Raw genomic sequence first — 20244 nt, forward strand, 5'->3', positions numbered from 1 at the left:
ATCTAAACCTTTGTCATATCAGAGGTATTTTTCTGCCAAACCTGCAGTCTCTCGTCCGCCTCAGCAGAAGAAACAAAAGCAACAGCGTCCTTAGAAGTCTCAACAAGCATCTCCTCTTGGAGAGCATAGCTGCTGTTTCTCTCAGCCTCTTCCTCAGCCAATTGGGAGCTGGCTCCAATTATATCATCAACGTTGGCAGTTGATTACTTCTGACCTCTGGGTTTTAAAAGTCATTCGAGAAGAATACTCTCTTTTCCTCACTATACTTCTAGACCATCCTCTAAGAGAATCCTTCTTTCAACCCTCAGCAAACGTCTCTTCTACTTCGGAAAATAGAATCTCTACTTCTTCTAAATGCAATATAGACCATTCCTCCTGCTCAAAGGAACCAGGGATTTTACTCTCGGTATATTCTTATCCTGAAGAAGACGGGAGGTCTACGTCCAATTTTGGACCTCAGAGGCCTGAAGAAGTTCAAAAAAGACATATTATTCTAACAAAATTGACAAAGCCAAAAATTCTTCTTCACTTTTCAATATTTTAAAAACAATAGATTCAAAAAATAATATAAACACTACCAATCTTAATTCTACATTAACAGCACAAGATCTCTCTAACGCCTTCACACAAAAAATCAGTAACATTCGAAATTCCTTCATCACAATTACAAATAATAATACATCTAACATAGACCAAATCAAATCTGTTCCTATAGCAAGATGCTCAAACTTTAAAATCCCTTCCATTACAGACATAGAATCTTTGCTTCAACATATTAACCTAAAAAACTCTGGATCCAAGATCATCCCACCTTATTATTTAAAAAAACATATCTCTCATTTTGGACAATTCATTCAATCAATAATTCAAAAGAGTCTAATGACAGCAACTGTTCCCCTTATTTGGAAAACTGCAACTATCATTCCTAATATCAAAGATCACAATATCAGTATAAATGATCCAACAAATTATCGGCCAATAGCAAATTTGCCTTTTTTGGGAAAACTTACAGAGAAACTTATATTTAATCAGCTCTCAGATTTCATAGAGAATACCAATGCACTCCATCCGAATCAAACAGGGTTCAGAAAATTCCATAACACAGAATATTCTCTAATAGGCTTAATTACAAATATTCAATACCATCTGGATCATCACAAATCCGTCATCCTTTTTTCTTTAGATATTTCAGCAGCGTTCGACACCATAGATCACGACTTACTGTTACAAAGACTAGAATCCATAGGCATAACAGACAATGTCCTAAAATGGTTTACTTCATATCTCGCTGATCGCACTTCCTCTGTTAAATTTAAAAATGAAACATCTGTATCTCACTCTTCCACATTTGGCATCCCTCAAGGATCCATCTTATCTCCTCTTCTGTTTAATATATTTCTTTCTCCATTGTTAAGCCTTTGCCAATCTATAGGCTTTACCCCATTTGCATATGCTGATGACGTTCAACTTATTCATCCTTTGGATCCTAAATGTGATAATGAAATCAAATCCATTAATCAGAAATTAGAAATAATTCATTCTTGGCTTAACACTAACAAATTGGCACTTAACATAAAGAAGACGAAAGCCGTATTATTTACTTGGAGGAACGATATAACTTTATCAATCCCATTCATTCTTAATAACATCACACTTAATCTAGTTCCATCAGTTAAGATTCTTGGTGTACTAATTGACGAGAAATTCACTTACCACGATCATATTTCTCTCACGGTTAAAAACTGCTTTTATAAATTACGCCGTATTAGATCAATATCCAAATTTCTGACCCCTAAATCTATCACAATACTAATTCATTCATTAGTAATATCGAAACTTGATTACTGCAATTCTCTCTTTCTCAACATATCATTAAAAGAAAAAAGGAGATTACAATTGATTCAAAATACTTCAATAAAATTAATATACAATGCAAAGAAATATGATCATGTTTCCCCGTTGTTAATAGACTCTCATTGGTTACCTATTAGCCATAGAATCACATTTAAAATAATAATACTTATCTTTAAAACTTTAGCATGCGGCGAACCACAATTCATTTCCAGACTTTTGATACCTTATAACACACAACGTTCACTCCGCTCTTCCAACCAGAATCTTCTTTCAGTTCCTTCCCTAAAAATCATCGGTACTAGAAGGGCCGACATCTTTTCGGTGACTGGTCCCCTATGGTGGAATGCCCTTCCCCAATATATTCGTAACGAAAAAGATATTTTAATATTTAAAAAACTTTTAAAATCTTATTTATTTAGAGATGCTTTTAATGTTTAAAGTATAATAAATTTAATATTGCTGAGGTTATTACTTCCCTTACCTACTGTTATTTCCTTATTCTACCCCAATCAAAAATTGTAACTTTCATCTTTTCCTTCCCACTGTATGTTTGTTCAAGTTAAATGTTCTTATGTTAAAATGTCGACCCCTTTGCACTTGATATATTTTTTGTAATGTACATCGCTTAGTGATTATAATAGGCGATTTATCAAATTGTGTTAATAAACTTGATAAAACTTGATAGCAAAGGAAAAGTTTTGCATGTTGTCCTTGGCAACTTTATATCCCCTTCAAGATCAAAATGGATCTAAAGGAAGCTTATAAACACTTTCCCATTCATCCTACCCACAGGAAATTCCTCAGATTTCAAGTGGCCCAACAGCATTTTCAATACAAGGTTCTGCCCTTAGGCCTTGTATCCTTGCCCAGAGTGTTCACCAGAGTGGTGGTAGTGGCTGCGGCTCTGCAAGCTCAAGGTCTTCAGGTTTTTCCTTAATTTGACCATTGGCTCATAAAGGTTGCCACTCCTCAATGGGTTCAAAGTCAATTTTCCCAAATCTCAACTTCAACCCTCTCAAACTCTCCAATTCATAGGAGCTCTGCTCGACACTATTCACCTCAGAGTGTTTCTCCCGCATCAAGGACAAGACAATTTGATGCAACTATGTACACAGATTTCTCACCTCCCATCTGTCTCAGCCAAGCAGATGATGGTGCTACTGGGCCACATGGCGTCTATGGTCAATGTTACCCCCTTTGCGAGACTTCATCTCAGGACACCTCAGTGGTCTCTAACATTTCAATGGTCTCAAGTTCTTGACCCTCTCTCACAGCAGATTACAGTCACATCTTCACTTTGTCAGTCTCTGAAGTGGTGGATGATCTCTTCAAATCTCTCCAGAGGGCTTTTGTTTCAAACCCCTTCACATCAGAAAGTTCTGACCACAGACTCATCCAAGTATGCTTGGGGAGCTCATCTGGAGCAACAATTCCACATCAATCTGTTGGAACTTAGGGCCTTTCGCAATGCTCTCAAGACTTTTCAACACATTGTAGCAAATCACGTCCTCCTAATTCACACGGACAATCAGGTTGCAATATATTGTATAACCAAGCAAGGAGAAACTGGTTCTCTCCTTCTCTGTCAGGAGGCCCAGAGGATTTGGCATTGGGGGATTGCTCACAACATGTTCCTCAAAGTGGTGTATATTCAAGGAGAGAAGAATTCTCTTTCCGACAAACTCAGCAGATTTCTCCGGCTGCACAAGTGGATGCTCAACTCTATAGTCTTGCACCAGATATTTTCTTGCTGGGAGACTCCTCAGATAGACCTGTTTGCATTCCCCCCCAATCACAAGCTGCCTCAATTTTGCTCCAGGCAGTACTCTCCCCAGCATCTAGAAGCAGATGCTTTCCTCCAAAATTGGACGCACAAGTTCCTCTCTATGTTTCCACCAATTCCTCTCATCCTAAAGATGCTTGTCAAGCTCAAACAAGAGTCGACCACCATGACCCTCATAGCTCCTTGGTGGTTCTCCCTATTATTTCAGCTCAATATCAAAGAACCAATACCCCTGCAGATCTTTCCATCTCTTTTCATGCAGACCCATTCTTCAGTCTTTGCACCTAACAGCTTGGTACTTTTCGGGATGACATTGGCTGACACTGATCTTTCTGATCCTGTTGTTTTAGAAGCATCCAGAAAATCTATGCAGCAGTTCTACCAACACAAGTGCATGGTGTACTCTTCATCATCATAATACTTCATCCTCCTCTATATCTTCAGTATTGGATTATCTATCTACATTTATCCAACTCTGGTCTTGAACTCTAATTGAAGTGGTTTTATCTCAGTGCTAGTGATGCTTTTTATGGACCAGTCAATGGCAAACCTCTGACTGCTCATCCTCTCGTATCCAGATTCATGAAAGGACTTTTTAAAATATCAAACCATCTTCAGTGGTTTAGAGAGTTGCACGGGGACAGAAATCAAACCCGTCCCCGCCCGTCCCCAGTAGAATCAAACCATCCCCATTAGGAGTCAAACCTATCCCCACTAGGAATCAAACCCGTCCCCACCCGTCCCCTTAAACTTCAGAAGTAGTTATTTCATTTAATTATGCTACTGAATTAAAGGCTCTGGTAGAGACCCATTTACAAATAAGCAGACACTTTATTAATTTAGAAATATTAATTGGGAAGAATGTATATTTTGTAAACGGGTTTCTACCAAAGCCTCTAATGTAAATATACAATATAAATATTCAGCTGATGAGGACCCCCAAGCTGTCAGATGAGGACTTCCTCTGCATTTGGCCAGGGATCCCTTTTGCCAAGCTTGACAGGCAGCAGTAGCGTCCCTGAGTCACAGATTCTGGCACCTCAGTGGCTTATGGATGCTGCCAGTGACTGCTGCGCTTGGTGGAGGGGAGTTCTGACCGTTTCTAGAGGAGGTCCTCTGCTGGTGGTGCTTGGGGATCCCTATCAGCCACAGGGTCAGCATGTACTTCAGCACTGGAGAAATAAAACTAGAAATGCATTTCCTTTTCTTTTGAACACAATACAAAGACATCTGCTATATACATTACCCAAAGCTAACATATTTTAGTCAATAAATTCCGTCTTTTACCTTTGTTGTTTGGAGACTTATTTTTTCCATCAGGTTGGTCCCAGTTGGGTATTTTTTTTCCTGCTTTCCCATCTTCTGTAAATTCTTCTGTTGTTGTCCATTGTTTCCTCCTACCAGAGTCCAGCATTTATCCCTCTCATCCCTGGACCATGTGCAGCATCTTTCACCCCTGCCCACCAACCCCATGCCCAACATTTCTCCTTCTATCACCCCTCCAGCACCAAGCCACATCTCTCCTTCCATTCCCTTCACCACTATGTCCAATATTCCTCCCTCTTGCATCACTTTCAATCTGTCCCACTGTTCCCTTTACACCACAACATTTCTCCCTCAAATCTTTCTCTTTCCTATCATCTGTACCTCACTCCCTCCCTATGACCAAAAATTCTCCTTTCTTCCATTCCCCATGTACATGACCATCTCTCTTTCCCTCTCACTGACAGACCCAATTCTCCCATTCTATTACTTTCCCTACCTCAGCATCTCTCTCCCTTCATCCATACTCTCTCACAAGTTTGTGCCTTCTGTGTCCAAAAACACACAACTTCCCCCCTTTTGTGTCCCGTGTTTGCCTCCCACATTCGCGTCCCTCCAGATAACAGCAAGGGTTGGGGCAGCAGTAATAAATTAGGAGCTTCTGTACCAAAGAAAATGTGCACATTTATTGGAAGTCACTCTCTCTCCTATGAGCCAAAATGTTTTGTTAGCTAAACTTATAAGGTAAAAACTGCACACATAGAACCTTTAAACTACCAAATACACTGGCAGTGCAATTAAGGTTTAAAATTTCAAGCTTTTCAGCTAGACATGGGCAAGAAAAAAAAGCACTGAAATAAGTTTACTGGATAGGTCAGGACTCTGACCGTGAAAGTTCAGTGAAATAGCCTCTCTTTTGACCCAGTTTTGAAATAACACGGTAGCACTGTAAGGACTGTGAATAATCCAGGGAAAAGGTAGGCACTTACCCTAAGAAGGTAATGTATGTGGGATCTGAAACTAGGTTGGCATCGATTGTTAGAGAGAGGAACTGCAGGTTCAGCTGGGCTTTTGCCTCCTGGAGTTTGATTTAAAGTTTCAATTCTACAGCAGCCCATTGAGAAGCAATGCAAGCCTGTCTGCCTGCACTGTAGCACGCACACCATAGCCGACTGGAAGTGTTCCCCCGACTTCAAAGCCAACGTTGGAGGGAAGGCTTCACGGTGAAGCCTCCCCTCTGATGTCGGGGAACACTTCCGGTTGGCTATGTGTGTGCTGCAGTGCAGGAAAAGAAGACAAGCCTCTCGGCTCAAGCTGCCTCCAACCCCGTGGGATCCCCAAGACCACGAGGGGCATCCCCACAGGATCCCCGTGACCCTAGGGAGCATCCCCATGGGATTCCTGCGACCCGAAGGGGGAACCCACGGGATCCCCAGCGTCCCCGTTTTCGTGCAGCTCTCTAATGTGGTTCTCAGTAGACTCATGAAGCCTCCTTTTAAACCGATGTCTTTGGCTCATCTTAAATATCTCACTTGGAAAGTGAACTTTATTCCAGGACAAGCAGGCAGCATATTCTCACTTGTGGGTGACGTCATCCAAGGAGCCCTGATGCGGACAGTCTGACAAGCAATCTTGCTTGAAGAACTCTAAAAAGTTTGTGACTGCTGCACCGCGCATGCGTGAGTGCCTTCCTGCCTGACGTATGGCGCGCATCTCCTCAGTTCTAGTTTTTCCGCAGAGCTGAGAAGTCCCTTCTTCAAGGTTCTGCGCAAATGACTAAGTGCCTTCGAGCTGCGAGATATAGTTCCTTTCAGTTTTTTATCTTCGTTTCTCTTTTCTTTTCTTTTGTTATAGTAAAAAAAACAAACCCCCCCAAAACTGTTTTTTCTCTTCAGCTGTTTTCGACGGTGGGGGCCTGTTCCGCCGCTTCAGCCCTCGAACTTTGATTTGGATGAGGCGGTTTTTCACACCATGTCCCGCCCAATTACAGGTTTTAAAAAGTGTAGCAAGTGCCAACGCACAATATCAATCACAGACCCACACAAGTGGTGCATCCAGTGTTTGGGCCCGGACCACTGTGTGGAGTCATGTTCGTGCTGTGCCATGCTACAAAAATGCACTATCAAGAACCGGCGTATCCAACAAAGCAAAATCTTTGATAGTATGGATTCTATTCCAGCCAAGTCATCAGCTTCGGCCTCTACATCGACTAAGACTATATCGATGACCAAGTCATCGTCCTCGGGGAAGACATCGACATCGAAGACTTTGACATCACCCGATGTCGTGAGGTCCAAGTCGATGTCTCCAAGTCAGTCAGGTAAGCTAGGCAAGAAGCTTCCAGCTTCACAGGCTGAGTATCTGGCCATTCAGACATTGAGTCAATTCATGCCAGCCGCTCAGAGACCCCTCATGCGGCTTGCCTCCAAGTCTAGAGTTGCATCATTATCGATGTCATCCTCCCCAGAGTGCACCGCAGCACCTAAAATACTAACATCTACACCCTCGGTACCGGTGCATGGTCTGAAAGAGATGCTCGATGATCTCTTTCGACGGGAGTTTGATAACATGTTTGCTAAGTTTGCCCCCATGTTGACACCTCCAACTCCAGTTCAGTCTGAGTGTATCTCCATGCCACTGACTGCTATTGAGTCATCGATGCTGCCTTGACATCGATCCTCGCCATCGAGCCAAGTGTCAGCATTTGAGATGGGATCCAGTCTCTCTAAATCTCCATCTTCTAAATCAGGGAAGCAGATGTCCAAGTCTAAGCATCTTTCCTTGTACTTTCTGCTAAGAGGAAGCGTTCATGACATGCTCCTTCCATTCCTCAATGCTCTCGGGGGCGCTATTCCTCTTCATCCATGCATGAGGATTCAGACATCCACTATCTGTATGCTCAAGCAGCTTCACCTTTTTATTCAGTGGCAGAAGGTTCTCCAGTGGAGGGTTCCCCTTGTTCTACCTCACAGAGGGATTCTTCACAGTCTGGATCAATTTCTTTTACTTGGTTCCTTCACCAAATGAGTAGAGACTTCAAATTACTCTGGAGTCTGATTCCAAGTACACTAAGGAATTCCTGGAGGAATTGGAATTAAAGCATCCTCCAAAGGAGTCAAGTTGCCTATGAATGGCATTCTTAAACATACTTTTAAGAGAAATTTTAGATACTCCATATTCAGTTCCAGCAGTTCCCGTCAAAATGGAGTCTCACTACAAAATGGTCCAGTGTAAAGGGTTTGAAAAACCTCAACTTTCCCACCAATCTTTAGTGGTGGAGTCTTCTCTGAAGAAAGCTAACCCTTCCAAGGTGTATGCTCTGGGAGATGATGCTAGGCCAAAAGGTAGCACTCTATATTGATAATGTTGATTTCCCACCCGAAATCTGAGGAACTTGCGAGAGGCTGGGTGAACGGGGATGTAAGTGTAAGCCTCCTTGAGATCCAGAAAGCATAACCAATCATTGTGATCCAGAAAGGGATACAAAGATGCTAGAGACAGCATCTGAAATTTTTCTTTGATGAGAAATTTGTTGAGAGCTCTGAGATCCAATAATGCTACCTTTTGGCCTAGCATCATCTCCCAGAGTTTTCACCATATGCCTGGTAGTGATGGCAGCAGCTTTAGAAAGTCACGGACTTCAGGTTTTCCCATATCTAGACGACTGGCTCATCAAAGATCCAATGTCTCAGGGGGTTACTGTAGCGACACAACAGACTATTTGGTTCCTGAAAAGTTTGGGATTCAAAATCAACTTTTCCAAATCAACTGCAGCCTTCTCAAACTTTGCAGTTCATTGGAGCTCTTTTAGACACGGTTCAACTCAGAGCATTCATTCCACAACAGCGTCAGGATGCACTCATACAGCTTTGTCACCAAGTGTCCACCCTCATTTCACTCTCAGACAAATATACACCATCCCTTTTTACTAAACTGTGATAGCAGTTTTTAGCGCAGGGAGCTGCGCTGAATGCCCTGCACTGCTCTCGACACTCATAGGCTCCCTGCGCTAAAAAACGCTATTCTGGTTTAGTAAAAGAGAATCCTTCCTTCCTTCCTTCCTTCCTTCCTTCCTTCCTTCCTTCCTTCCTCCCTCCCTCCCTCCCTCCCTTCCTTCCTTCCTCCCTCCCTCCCTCCCTCCCTCCCTCCCTTCCTTCCTTCCTTCCTTCCTCCCTCCCTTCCTTCCTTCCTTCCTTCCTTCCTCCCTCTCGCATTGCCTTCCCCTGGTGTAGAGGTATTCATTGATTTACATACCTAAAGGCTTAAACTCACATGGGAGCTTTGATCATTCTGCCCCATCACTTCTAGTTTAAACCTCTGTTCAATAGATTAGCCAGCCCTACTGGTGAAGACACTTCTTCCCTTCTTTGATAGATTCTCATCATCCCTGCTCTGCAGCCCTTAGAAAATCATCCCATGGTCCAGGAAGCCAAAACTCTCTCGACGACACCATCCACGTAGCCACGCATTCATCTCCAGGATGCGAGCTTCTCTGCCCTAGCCTTTACCCTCGACAGGGAGGATGGACAAGAATGCCACCTGCATATCTGACTGCTTCACCTTCTCTCCCAAAGCCACAAAGTCACTTTTGACACGTTCGCAGGGGTACCTAGCAGTATTGTTAGTGCTAATGTGGATGAGCAACATCGGATAGTAGTCATCAGGTTTGATGAGTCTCAGCAAGCTCTCCGTAACATCTTGGATTTTGGCACCAGGCAGGCAGCATACTCTCATGACTTCAGAAGGGAATTGCCAACTACCACTACCACTACTACTATGCCTCCTAGTGGTCACGGATTCAGTAATTTGAGGGATTTCAAGTTTTGGTCCTTCCTCTCCTTGGGATGCTCATCTCCTCCACTTCCAGGACAGCATACTGGTTCTTCAGTTTAAGGGCGGGGAGAGTCACAGTACCAATCTTGCAGTTTTCCATAATCTGAGTCCAGCTGCCTTCCCTCAACATAGCCTCTTCTTCCCCACTACTGGAAATCTTTGATGCCTCATGAACCATTTCATCGATGTACCTCCTCTCTCAGTTCTTTTACTTCCTTCCTGAGGGATTCAAGCTGAAGACAGCTTGTACATGAAACTATTCCCTCTGCCTGGGTAACATTTTCTATCATACAAAAGTTAGATGAGTATTGAAAGAAAAAGTACTCGTGTGGCAACTCAGCTACCAAAAAGCACACCTCCTCACATTGGCGAGAGACTGTCGGCTTGCTGCAGGGAATGGGAAGAGATCTCATCAGACCACTGAGTCCTGGACATTATTTGGGAGGGGCACAAGATCGAGTTTTCTTGCCCTCCTCCAGATCTGTTTCTCGACTCTCCTCCAAATCAAGGAGGCCGGGGTCCGAGTAATGGTACAATGTTTCTTAGTCATCCATGCCATAGAACCAGTTCCCGTAGAAGAATTGGGCTCCGGCAGATACTTCATATACTTCATAGTGTGCAAAAAAGGCATAGAAGATGGCAGGCCCATCCCTGGACTTAAAATCCGTAAAGGAGGCACCAAGAGTTCCATGTTTCTGTATGAAGATGATCGACTCAATCACTGTGGTGTTGGCCCCAGGGGAATTCCTAGCCTCCTTGGATTTAATGGAGGCATATCTTCATATTCTTATTTTTCTGGACCACAGAAAATATCTGAGATTCCATGTTCTCAGAGACACTTCCAGTTTGTGGCACTGCCTTTTGGTTTGGCCACGGCTCTATGCACCTTCACCAAGGTGATGGCGGTGGTAGCAACTTACTACTACTACTTACCTTCGTAGGATGGTCATATGGGTGTATCCATACCTGGATGATTGACTAATCAGTGCCCCCTCAGGACAGGAAGGCAAGCAAGTAGTGCAATAGGTGGTGGATCTCCTCCAGGGACTCAGTTGGATAGTCAATTTCAGGAAGAGTCAACTACAGCTGACTCATTGCTTGGAATATCTGGGAGTGTGCTTCAACACGGCAAAAGGCCATATCTTCCTTCTTGAGCCACACAAACAGAAGCTCAGGAAGCAGATCACAGAGATCCTGGCATTACCTTCAGGTGCTGAGCTCAATGGCAGCCTCTCTGGATATTCCCTGGGTGAGAGCACATCTGCATCCACTTCAGGATTCCCTTTTCTTCATGTTGTCCCCTCAAAGGCATTCTCTTCATCTGCAGCTACCCTGGTCATGGGAGGGATGACACAGCTTATGTTGGTAGCTCCAGGGGAATGCCTTATTGAAGGATATGCGCCTCAGAATCATCTCATGGGTGACACTCGTGACCGATGCCAGCCTGAGCAGCTAGGGGGCCCACTATTGTGGTCGCCCTCTCCAAGCAAGTGGTTCATAAATTATCTGGAGCCGAGAGCCATCTGTTTAGCTCTGAAAGCATTACAGACTTTCCTGACTGGAAAGGCGGTCAGGGTATTTTCCGATGCCACCACAGTAACTTATGTGAAGAGACAAGGAGGTACCAGAAGCGCCCCATTGTGCCTGGAGGCACAAATGTTGTTCAAGTGGATGGAAGCTCACTTACAGGTGTTCTCAGTAGCCCATGTAGCAGGAGTAAAGAATGTCCAGGCTGACTTTTTAAGCAGGCAGACTCTGGATCCAGGGGAGTGGTCCCTGTTCCAGAGAGTGTTCAACTTGATTGTACGATGCTAGGGAAGACCGAACATGGATCTCATGGCCTCAGCCAAGAACACAAAAGCAGATTGCTTTTACAATCAAAGAGCCGAACCAGGATGTGCAGGGCTGGATATTGTGGTCTAGCCTTGGCCCACAGAGAGTCTACTCTGTGTTCCCACTGTGGCCCATGGTAGGCCAGCTCATCCACAGAGCCATGAGCCACCAGGGTCTGGTAATTTCAGTGCCCTCGCTAACCTTGGTATGCGGATGTGGTGCAACTACAAAGAGACATCTATCTCAAGCTGCCGGTTCATCCATGGCTCCTCAGGGCCTAGTTCCCATGGAGAATCCAAAGCGATTTGGTCTTACAGCATGATTTTTAAGCACACAGCCCTAATTCATAAGGGTTATTCAGAAGTAGTCATTGCAACTCTCCTTATAGCCAAAAGAATTTGACATTTGCGACTTAAACTAAAACCTAGAAGGCTTTCCAGCTATGGTGCTTAAAGGAGCAATTAGAGCTTTGTCAGGCACCAATTGCAGTGATCCTGGTATTTTTGCAAGCTGGACTAGATAAAAGCTTATTGGTCACATCCTTTTGTGTTTTTGAGCTCGAGGAGGTAAGCAGTTATTAACATTTTATCCAGACGTTTTTTGCTTCTTGGGGGTCACTCAGATTGTGTCCTCCTTTGTGTCGGCCTTTCCCGTCATGGGACCTTAATGTTGTTCAGAGGGGCCTCTCAGTCTCTATACGAGCCTCTGCAAGACACGTTCTTTTTAGACCTTACAGTCAAGATGGTTTTTCTAGTGGCCATAATATCAGTGAGGTGAATCTTTCCTGCAGGGAACTTTTCCTCAGGATTATGGAGTCTGTCTTTTCTCTTCAAACAGTTCCTTTCTTCCTATCAAAGGTGGTCTCAGCCTTTCATGTCAGTCAGGAAATTTGTTTGCCCGCTTTTCACTTTTCATGTTCAGCTAAACAGGACAGGATCTTGTAGAGGCCAAATGTGCAAAAAATCCTACACTATCTGGAGAGGATCAATGATTCCCATCTCTTTGACTGTCTTTTTATGCTGACCAGCCAATCAAGACTTGGAAGGCCAGTTTCTTAAGGCTTTGATTGCCAGATGTATTTACAAGCTAATTTCTTCTTCATATATTGCCTGCAGAAAAGAGCCACCTACTTCTATTAGAACACATTGAACTAGAAATGTTGCTGCATCTTGGACGGAGTCCTGGGCTGTTCCTCCTAATGAAATATGTAGTGCAGCTACTTGGTCTTCTCTCCATACCTTTACAGGGTTCTACAGTGTGTATGTGGTGGTTAAAGAGGATGCTACTTTTGGGTCCTCAGTGCTGTGGGCAGATTCATCTGTCCCTCCTTAGACATCTGACACTGCTTTGATACGTCAGCTTTCGTAAAGAATTGTATGTCTTCGTTTCAGAATGGAAGTTTTACCTCGGTAATCTTTCTGTTAGAAGACATAGGATTCTGTATGACCTGCCCTGTGCAGACTTCTGATTTGCCTGTTTTCTGCCTCGGATATTGCTAGTGTCCATCACAGGTCTTCTCTTCCTGTCATTTGGATAAGTTTTTTTTTTAAAAAGAGAAGACAAAGATACAAGCAGCTCTCTCTTTTATCCTTTGGAGTCTCATAGGATAGTGCTTGTTGCTCATAGCAGGTTGGTTCCTGAATTCCCTTATGTTCGAGTTCATATTAATTATTGTTAATCATCGTTCTTTTGTTATGATTTATAGAGCAGAACAGAAATGCATGTTGTCTCGGGAAAGTTTCCTGTGCCTCTTCTTCCCTTTTTTTCTATTTTCAGTGGAGTTCAATTGCTTTGTTACTAATTGAATAGAGAGCTATTCTTCACTGATAAAGGGGAGGAGTTGAGAGATTTGAGTGATACCCTTCTGCAAAGTTCGTGACTATAGGAGGACAACAGGTTTTGTACAGAATCCTATGTCTTCTAACTTAAAGATTACTGAGGTAATAACCTAATCTTCCAATATGTTTTAGTAGTCCTCAGATTCTTTTGGTGGTTCTCAGATTACCCCTTTGAAATCTTTTCTCAACATATAGTTCTTGCAAAGATACAGCCAACCAAGATAGAGAGAGAGTTTTCACACTTGGGATCCCTGGTCCCTTCAGGAATATAACTGCAAACATCTCCTGAAGTTAAGGGATTTTAGAGATCACACGATCAGTGAAATTGTCCAGATAATTAAGCAGTTGTGTTCTAGCCAAACAGGCTCATGCTTTCTATGTTGGGAAATAGTCCAGATGTGAAAGCTACCTTCACAGGGAGGTTCTGAGAGCCACATGCTTAGCATGTAAGAGCAACATCATAGCAGATAGATTAAATTTAAAATAACAAATGCATAAATGATCCACAGCTCAAATGACAGTGAATATGCCATTTCACAATTTTGAGGAACAGTTTGTTCTGCTCAGTGCCAGAAAGAGTTGACTTGTTCATGTGACTGGTTAACTGATATCTTCAGAGAGAATTCATTACAAGTACCGTATATACTTGAATATAAGTCGATCCAAATATAAGTCAAGACCCCCTTCCTCCCCCGAAAGGAGGAAAAATGGTTGACTCGAATATAAATCGGGTTGCTTAATATTCAAGTGCCCTGCCCTGTCAGGCTCTGCACCCAGCCCCCTTCCTTCCTTCCCCTGTCAGGCTCTGCATCCAGTACCCTTCCCTCCCTCCCCTGACAGGCACTGCACCCAGCTCCTTTCCTGCCAGGTATTGCACCCAGCACCCTTCCCTCCCTCCCCTGCCAGGTACTGCACTCAGCACCCATCCTTCTCTCTCTCCCCTGTCAGGTTCTGCACCCTTCCTTCCTTCCCTCCCTCCCTTGTCAGGTACTGCACCCAGCACCCTTCCTTCCTGTCTTTGATCTAGTAGATCATGAAATATTGTTGAGTTGTTTAGACCAGTGTTTTTCAACCTTTTTTGGGCAAAGGCACACTTGTTTCATGAAAAAAATCACGAGGCACACCACCATTAGAAAATGTTAAAAAATTTAACTCTGTGCCTATATTGACTATATATAAAGTAATTCACTTGAGTGCCACCGCCGCCATCGGGAACAGGCCGGCGCCAAGTTCTCCCTGCTTCTCTTCCCCGCGGGGCCGACCAACTCTCGCCACCCGTCGTCAATTCTAACGTCGGAGAGGATGTTCTAGGCCAGCCAGGCAGCGATTGGCTGGCCCAGAACGTCCTCTCCGACGTCAGAATTGACGCGAGTGGCGAGAGTTGGCCGGCCCCACAGGGAAAAGCAGGGAGAACTTGGCACCGGCCTGTTCCCGATGGCGGCGGTGGCACTCAAGTGGCTAAAGAGCCGCAGTTTGCCGGCCTAGGGACAACACTGGAGGGTGGCCAGCTGTTCACCCCCTTGGGACGTAAACCCGGGGTGGGGCAGACCGCCCCCCCCCCACCCTGGTATGCCACTATCTGTACCTCACTCCCTCCCTATGACCAAAAATTCTCCTTTCTTCTATTCCCCGTGTACACAACCATCTCTTTCCCTCCCTTCCTCTCTCCAAAGTCCATGCCTTGTGTCCAAACACTCATTCCCTCCCCCACCTCAGCATCTCTTTCCCTCCCTTCCTCTCTCCCAAGTCCATGCCTTCTGTGTCCAAAAACGCATTCCCTCCCCCACCTCAGCATCTCTTTCCCTCCCTTCCTCTCTCCCAAGTCCATGCCTTCTGTGTCCAAAAATGCATTCCCTCCCCCACCTCAGCATCTCTTTCCCTCCCTTCCTCTCTCCCAAGTCCATGCCTTCTGTGTCCAAAAACGCATTCCCTCCCCCACCTCAGCATCTCTTTCCCTCCCTCTCTCCCAAGTTCATGCCTTGTGTCCAAAACGCACTCCCTCCCCCCTTTTGTGTTCCGTGTTTGCCTCCCAGCCCATCTTTGCAACTTTCTCAGCAAAACGAAGCTCAAGCCGCGAGGCTTGTCTTCTGCTTCCTGCCTGCCCTGCCGCGCACAAATAGCCGAACGGAAGTATTCTCCGACGTCAGTGCTGACGTCGGAGGGCAGGCTTTGCTTAAGCCCTCCCTCCGACGTCAGCGCTGACATCGGGGAACGCTTGCGATCGGCTATATGTTAGCTGCAGGGCAGGCAGGAACAGAAGACGAGCCTCGCGGCTCGTGATGTATTGAACTCCGCGGGTCCCCCGTCCAGCTCTCTCCTGTCCACGTGGGGCGGACCGCCCCTCTCCCTAGACTGTGGCCTAGGACCCTGGGTGAGCCCGGGCCCCCTGTCAGCTCCGGGCCCCTGAATGCTGGACTGGTGGTACTGCCCTGATGGCGGCCCTGACCGTACGGCACACCAGGCAACATCTCGCGGCACACTAGTGTGCCGCGGAACAGCGGTTGAAAAACACTGGTTTAGACACAATAGGACTTTCAGGAAGGGTCTGGAACTGGTTTCAAGGTTTTTTGAAGAAAAGATCTTATCAAGTGATTTGTGACGGTAACTATTCTCATTTATGTCCATCTGGTGTTTCCCAAGGTTCTCCGCTATCACCTACCTTATTTAACATCTACATTTCCCCTTTAGGATATTTATTACAGAGTTTAAATGTAAAATTTAATATATACGCAGATGACATTTCTATTTTAATCCCTCTAAATAATTTTACCATTGACATTTTAAACCAGATATCTTCTATTATGACTCAGATAGAACAGTGGAGAATTAATTTCAAACTGAAACTCAATACAGAAAAGACCAAACTTTACTTGGCTAGTCCCAACAACAAAATAACAAACTCATTGCTTCATCTTAATGGTTATGACTACCCGATTATTAAATCTATCAAAATTCTGGGAGTCACACTAGACCGACATTTAACATTAGCAGAACACACAAACTTAGTGGTACACAAAAATGCTTTCTTACATTGTGGAAATGAAGAACCGTAAAAAAAATATTTGATCCTTTATCATTCAGACTATTGGTACAGGCATTAGTTTAATCTATTTTAGACTATTGTAACGTCATCTATTTAGGAGCACCCAAAAAAATTCTAAGGAAATTAAGGATAATTCAGAATACAGCTGTTCGATTGATTTTTGGTTTAAAAACAACCGACCATATTATCGTTTACTTCATTGGCTGCCTTTGGAGGCAAGAATATTATTCAAATTTTCCTTTATCTGCTTTAAGCTGGTATCGGGATTATCTCCAGTTTACCTTTTTCCTCATTTTGTGTTGCATAAACCATCAAGAGAAACTAGAAACTTCTACTTATTTGCTTATCCAAAAATTAATGGGTGTAGATATAAGACCTTCTTAGATAGGACCCTAGCATTTCAAGCAGGTGGGCAACAATCTTGGTTAGGTAAATTTATTCAGCAAGCTATGTTATCCTATTGCAGTTTTCGGAAATTATTTAAGACCATTTTGTTCGATAAGTTTATTACTTAACTAGTCTTTAAGCCTGTTACATTAACAGGTGCTAGAATAGATTTTAATTTTTATAATTTATTCAATTTTATATACCGTTCTCCCAGGGGAGCTCAGAATGGTTTACATGAGCTTATTCAGGTACTCAAGCATTTTCCCTGTCTTTCCCAGTGGGTTCACAATTTATCTAATGTACCTGGGGCAACGGGGGGATTAAGTGACTTGCCCAGGGTCACAAGGAGCAGCGTGGGTTTGAACCCACAACCTCAGAGTGCTGAGGCTCTAGCTTTAACCACTGTGTCTGTCTTTCTTTCTGTCTCTCTCTCTCTTTGGGTGCTTTCTGTCTGTCTTGTCTTTCTTTCTGTCTCTCTCTCTCGGCTGTCCACCACCACCCCTTCCCTGCTCCCCCTGTCCAGCAATAGCCCTTCTCCCTTCCTTTTTCCTCCTCCATGTCCAGCAGCACCCCTTTCCTGCTCCCCCTGTCCAGCAGTAGTCCTTCTCCCTTCCTTTTACCTCCCCCTGTCCAGCAGCACCCCTTCCCTGCTCCCCCTGTCCAGCAGCAGCCCTTCTCCCTTCCTTTTACCTCCCCCGTGTCCAACAGCACCCCTTCCCTGCTTCCCCTGTCCAGCAGCAGCCCTTCTCCCTTCCTTTTACCTCCCCCGTGTCCAGCAGCACCCCTTCTCCCTTCCTTTTACCTCCCCCGTGTCCAGCAGCACCCCTTCCCTGCTCCCCTATTCAGCAGCAGCCCTTCTCCCTTCCTTTTACCTCCCCCCTGTCCAGCAGCGTCTCTTCCCTGTTCCCCCTGTCCATCAATACCTGCTCCCAAACTGCAGCTGCTTCTGTTGCAGGTCGGCCTTGTGCTGAGGCCTGGACATTTGCGGAAGTACCCCTTTTCCCTTACCTTCTCTATCCTTGTGTCCGTGGTTCTCTTAGATAGAGTGAGGCGGGAGGGGGGAGTCGCCGGCGTGTTCTCCACTTGCTTGCATCCATGGTCCTCTTAGATGGAGTTAGGGCGGGAGGGGGGAGTCACCGGCATGTTCTCTGCCTCCTTGCGTCCGTGGTCCTCTTAGACAGAGTTAGGGTGGGAGGGGGGAGTGGAGTGAGGACAGGAGGGGGAGTTGCTGCCGTGGTGGTTGCCATTTCAAACTGCATGCCTCCGCATACGCAGTAGAAGCTAGAAAACCGCCGCACACAAAATGCCACAGGCTCGTTCTACTGGCACGGAGCTATGGATCACGGACGCAGGGTTCACGAAGTTTGAAATGCACATGCGCGCTTAGGGTTTTATTATAGCGGATGAGAGTTTATTATTGAAATTCTGTTTTACAAATATTTGTATTTTTTACTGTATTATTGTATTTCGCTGATTGTCCAGCTCTTTTTAGTGTAAACCGCCTAGAACTTTTGGTTATGGTGGTATAAAAGAATAAAGTTATTATTATTATTATACCCTTCCTCCCCTATCAGGCCCTGCACCCAGCACCCTTCCTTCCTTCCCTCCCTCCCCTGTCCGGCTCTGCACCCAGCACCCTTCCTTCCCTCACTTCCTGTCAGGCTTTGCACCCTTCCTTCCTTCACCTGTTAGACTCTGCACCCTCCCTCCCAGGCTCTGCCCTCTGTCCCCCCTCCCTGCCCTATCCTCATACCTCTGCCAATCCCTGATGGAGGTAGAGTGGGCAGGAACAAGCTTTCCGAACTCTTGCCCCGCTGCTAATCAGCTGCCACAGATTGAGTTTCTTTGGTTGCTGAACAGCACGAGCAGGAGTGTGATTTGGTGCTGCTGCTTGGCACTGAGCGGTTTCCTTACTGGCTCCTGCGAATTCTCTTAAAATCACACTCCTGCTCGTGCCGTTCAGCTGAAGAAATCTGTGCAGCCGGTTAGCAGTGGTGCAGGAGTTCAGAAAGCTTGCTCCTGCCCACTGCACCTCCACCAGGGATCGGAAGAGGTGTGAGGATAGAGCAGGGAGAAGAGGGGCAGAGCCTGGCGGTAGCCTGAAAAATTCTGGGAGGGGGCGATGTCTTGAATATAAACCAGGACCCCCATTTTTGGGCCAATTTTTTGGCCCCAAAATCCCGGTTTATATTCGAGTATATAAGTTTGACAGTTCAAGGTTTTCTTATCTTCTATAAACTGTAGGACTCCAGCTCTTTTGCTATCAGATGCCACATGATGGAAGTGTGGTATAGAAAAATAAGGCTATCACTAGCTTGTCTATTGTCTGACTATCATTGGGTGGTGGCTGAAAACACAAGAGAATATTTCAAATATTTTGCACTATTGTAATAATAGATAATAACTTTGAAACATTTGATTTTAAGTTTTTTGTGTTTTATTACAGAAAAGGCGACTTGAAAATAGTAAAAATATTAATGCAGAGATCCTGAGGGCACCTGTTATCTGTGTACTTGGACATGTAGACACTGGCAAGACTAAAATCTTAGACAAGGTAAGAGTTGTGGTTGCAACTTGAGTTTTCATTTTAGGCTGACATGTTAAGATATACAGTAAATACAAAAGGCAAAATGGAAGTTGGGAATGACATGAGAAATTTAGAGGTTAAAAGGGGTAAAAAGGGAATTAGCAAACAGAAGGGGTATAAATGAATGGAAGGCACGGGTTAATCTATCTGATTTTCAAGTAGAAAAGACAGCGGCAAAAGCCAGAAGGATGCTTGTGCATATTGGGAGAGGAGTGGCCATCAGGAAAAAAGGAAGTGATAATGGTTCTGTATATATCATTGAGAACTCATGTGACATACTGTGTCCAGTTCTGGAGACTTCACCTTCAATAAGATATAAATAGAATGAAGTCTGTCCATAGGGTAGCTACTAAGGGCACCTTTTACAAAGGTGCGTTAGGGCCTTAATGCGTGGAATAGCGCGCGCAATAACCACTACCGCCTCCTCTTGAGCAGGTGGTAGTTTTTAAACCGGTGCGTGCGCTAGAAACGCTAGCACACCTTTGTAAAAGGAGCCCTAAAATGGATGGTGGTCTTTGTCATAAAGCATATGAGGATAGAATTAAGATATCAGTATACACTTCTCCCTCCGGAATCGCAGGGGATAGGGGCAGAGCCGGACCGCGAATGGTGAAATACCGCAAATATCTTCTGGTCCGGCTCTGACCCACCCCCGCCTCCCTCCTGCCTTCCTCTCGGCATCCCGGCCTTACCTGGTGGTCTAGCGGGCTTTCGGGGCAGGAGCGATCTTCCTACGCTCCTGCCCTGTGCAGATCGCCAATAGGAAATAGCTGCCGTGAGTTCCCGTAGTCTCGAGACTACGACGGGAACTCCCCACAGCCAT

The 20244-nt window shown here is 44.8% G+C and overlaps 1 protein-coding gene across 2 annotated transcripts in view; it reads left to right on the forward strand.

Moving 5' to 3' along the window:
- Positions 1–20244, forward strand: part of EIF5B (eukaryotic translation initiation factor 5B) — a 372530-nt gene that overhangs the window by 182425 nt on the left and 169861 nt on the right. For both annotated transcript variants that reach the window (XM_033950652.1, XM_033950653.1), the window contains exon 11: positions 19281–19388. In XM_033950652.1, the coding sequence (XP_033806543.1) occupies positions 19281–19388 (108 nt within the window). The remainder of the gene's footprint in view (positions 1–19280; positions 19389–20244) is intronic.

Source organism: Geotrypetes seraphini, chromosome 6 (assembly GCF_902459505.1).
Source record: "Geotrypetes seraphini chromosome 6, aGeoSer1.1, whole genome shotgun sequence".
Taxonomy (NCBI): Eukaryota; Metazoa; Chordata; class Amphibia; order Gymnophiona; family Dermophiidae; genus Geotrypetes; species Geotrypetes seraphini.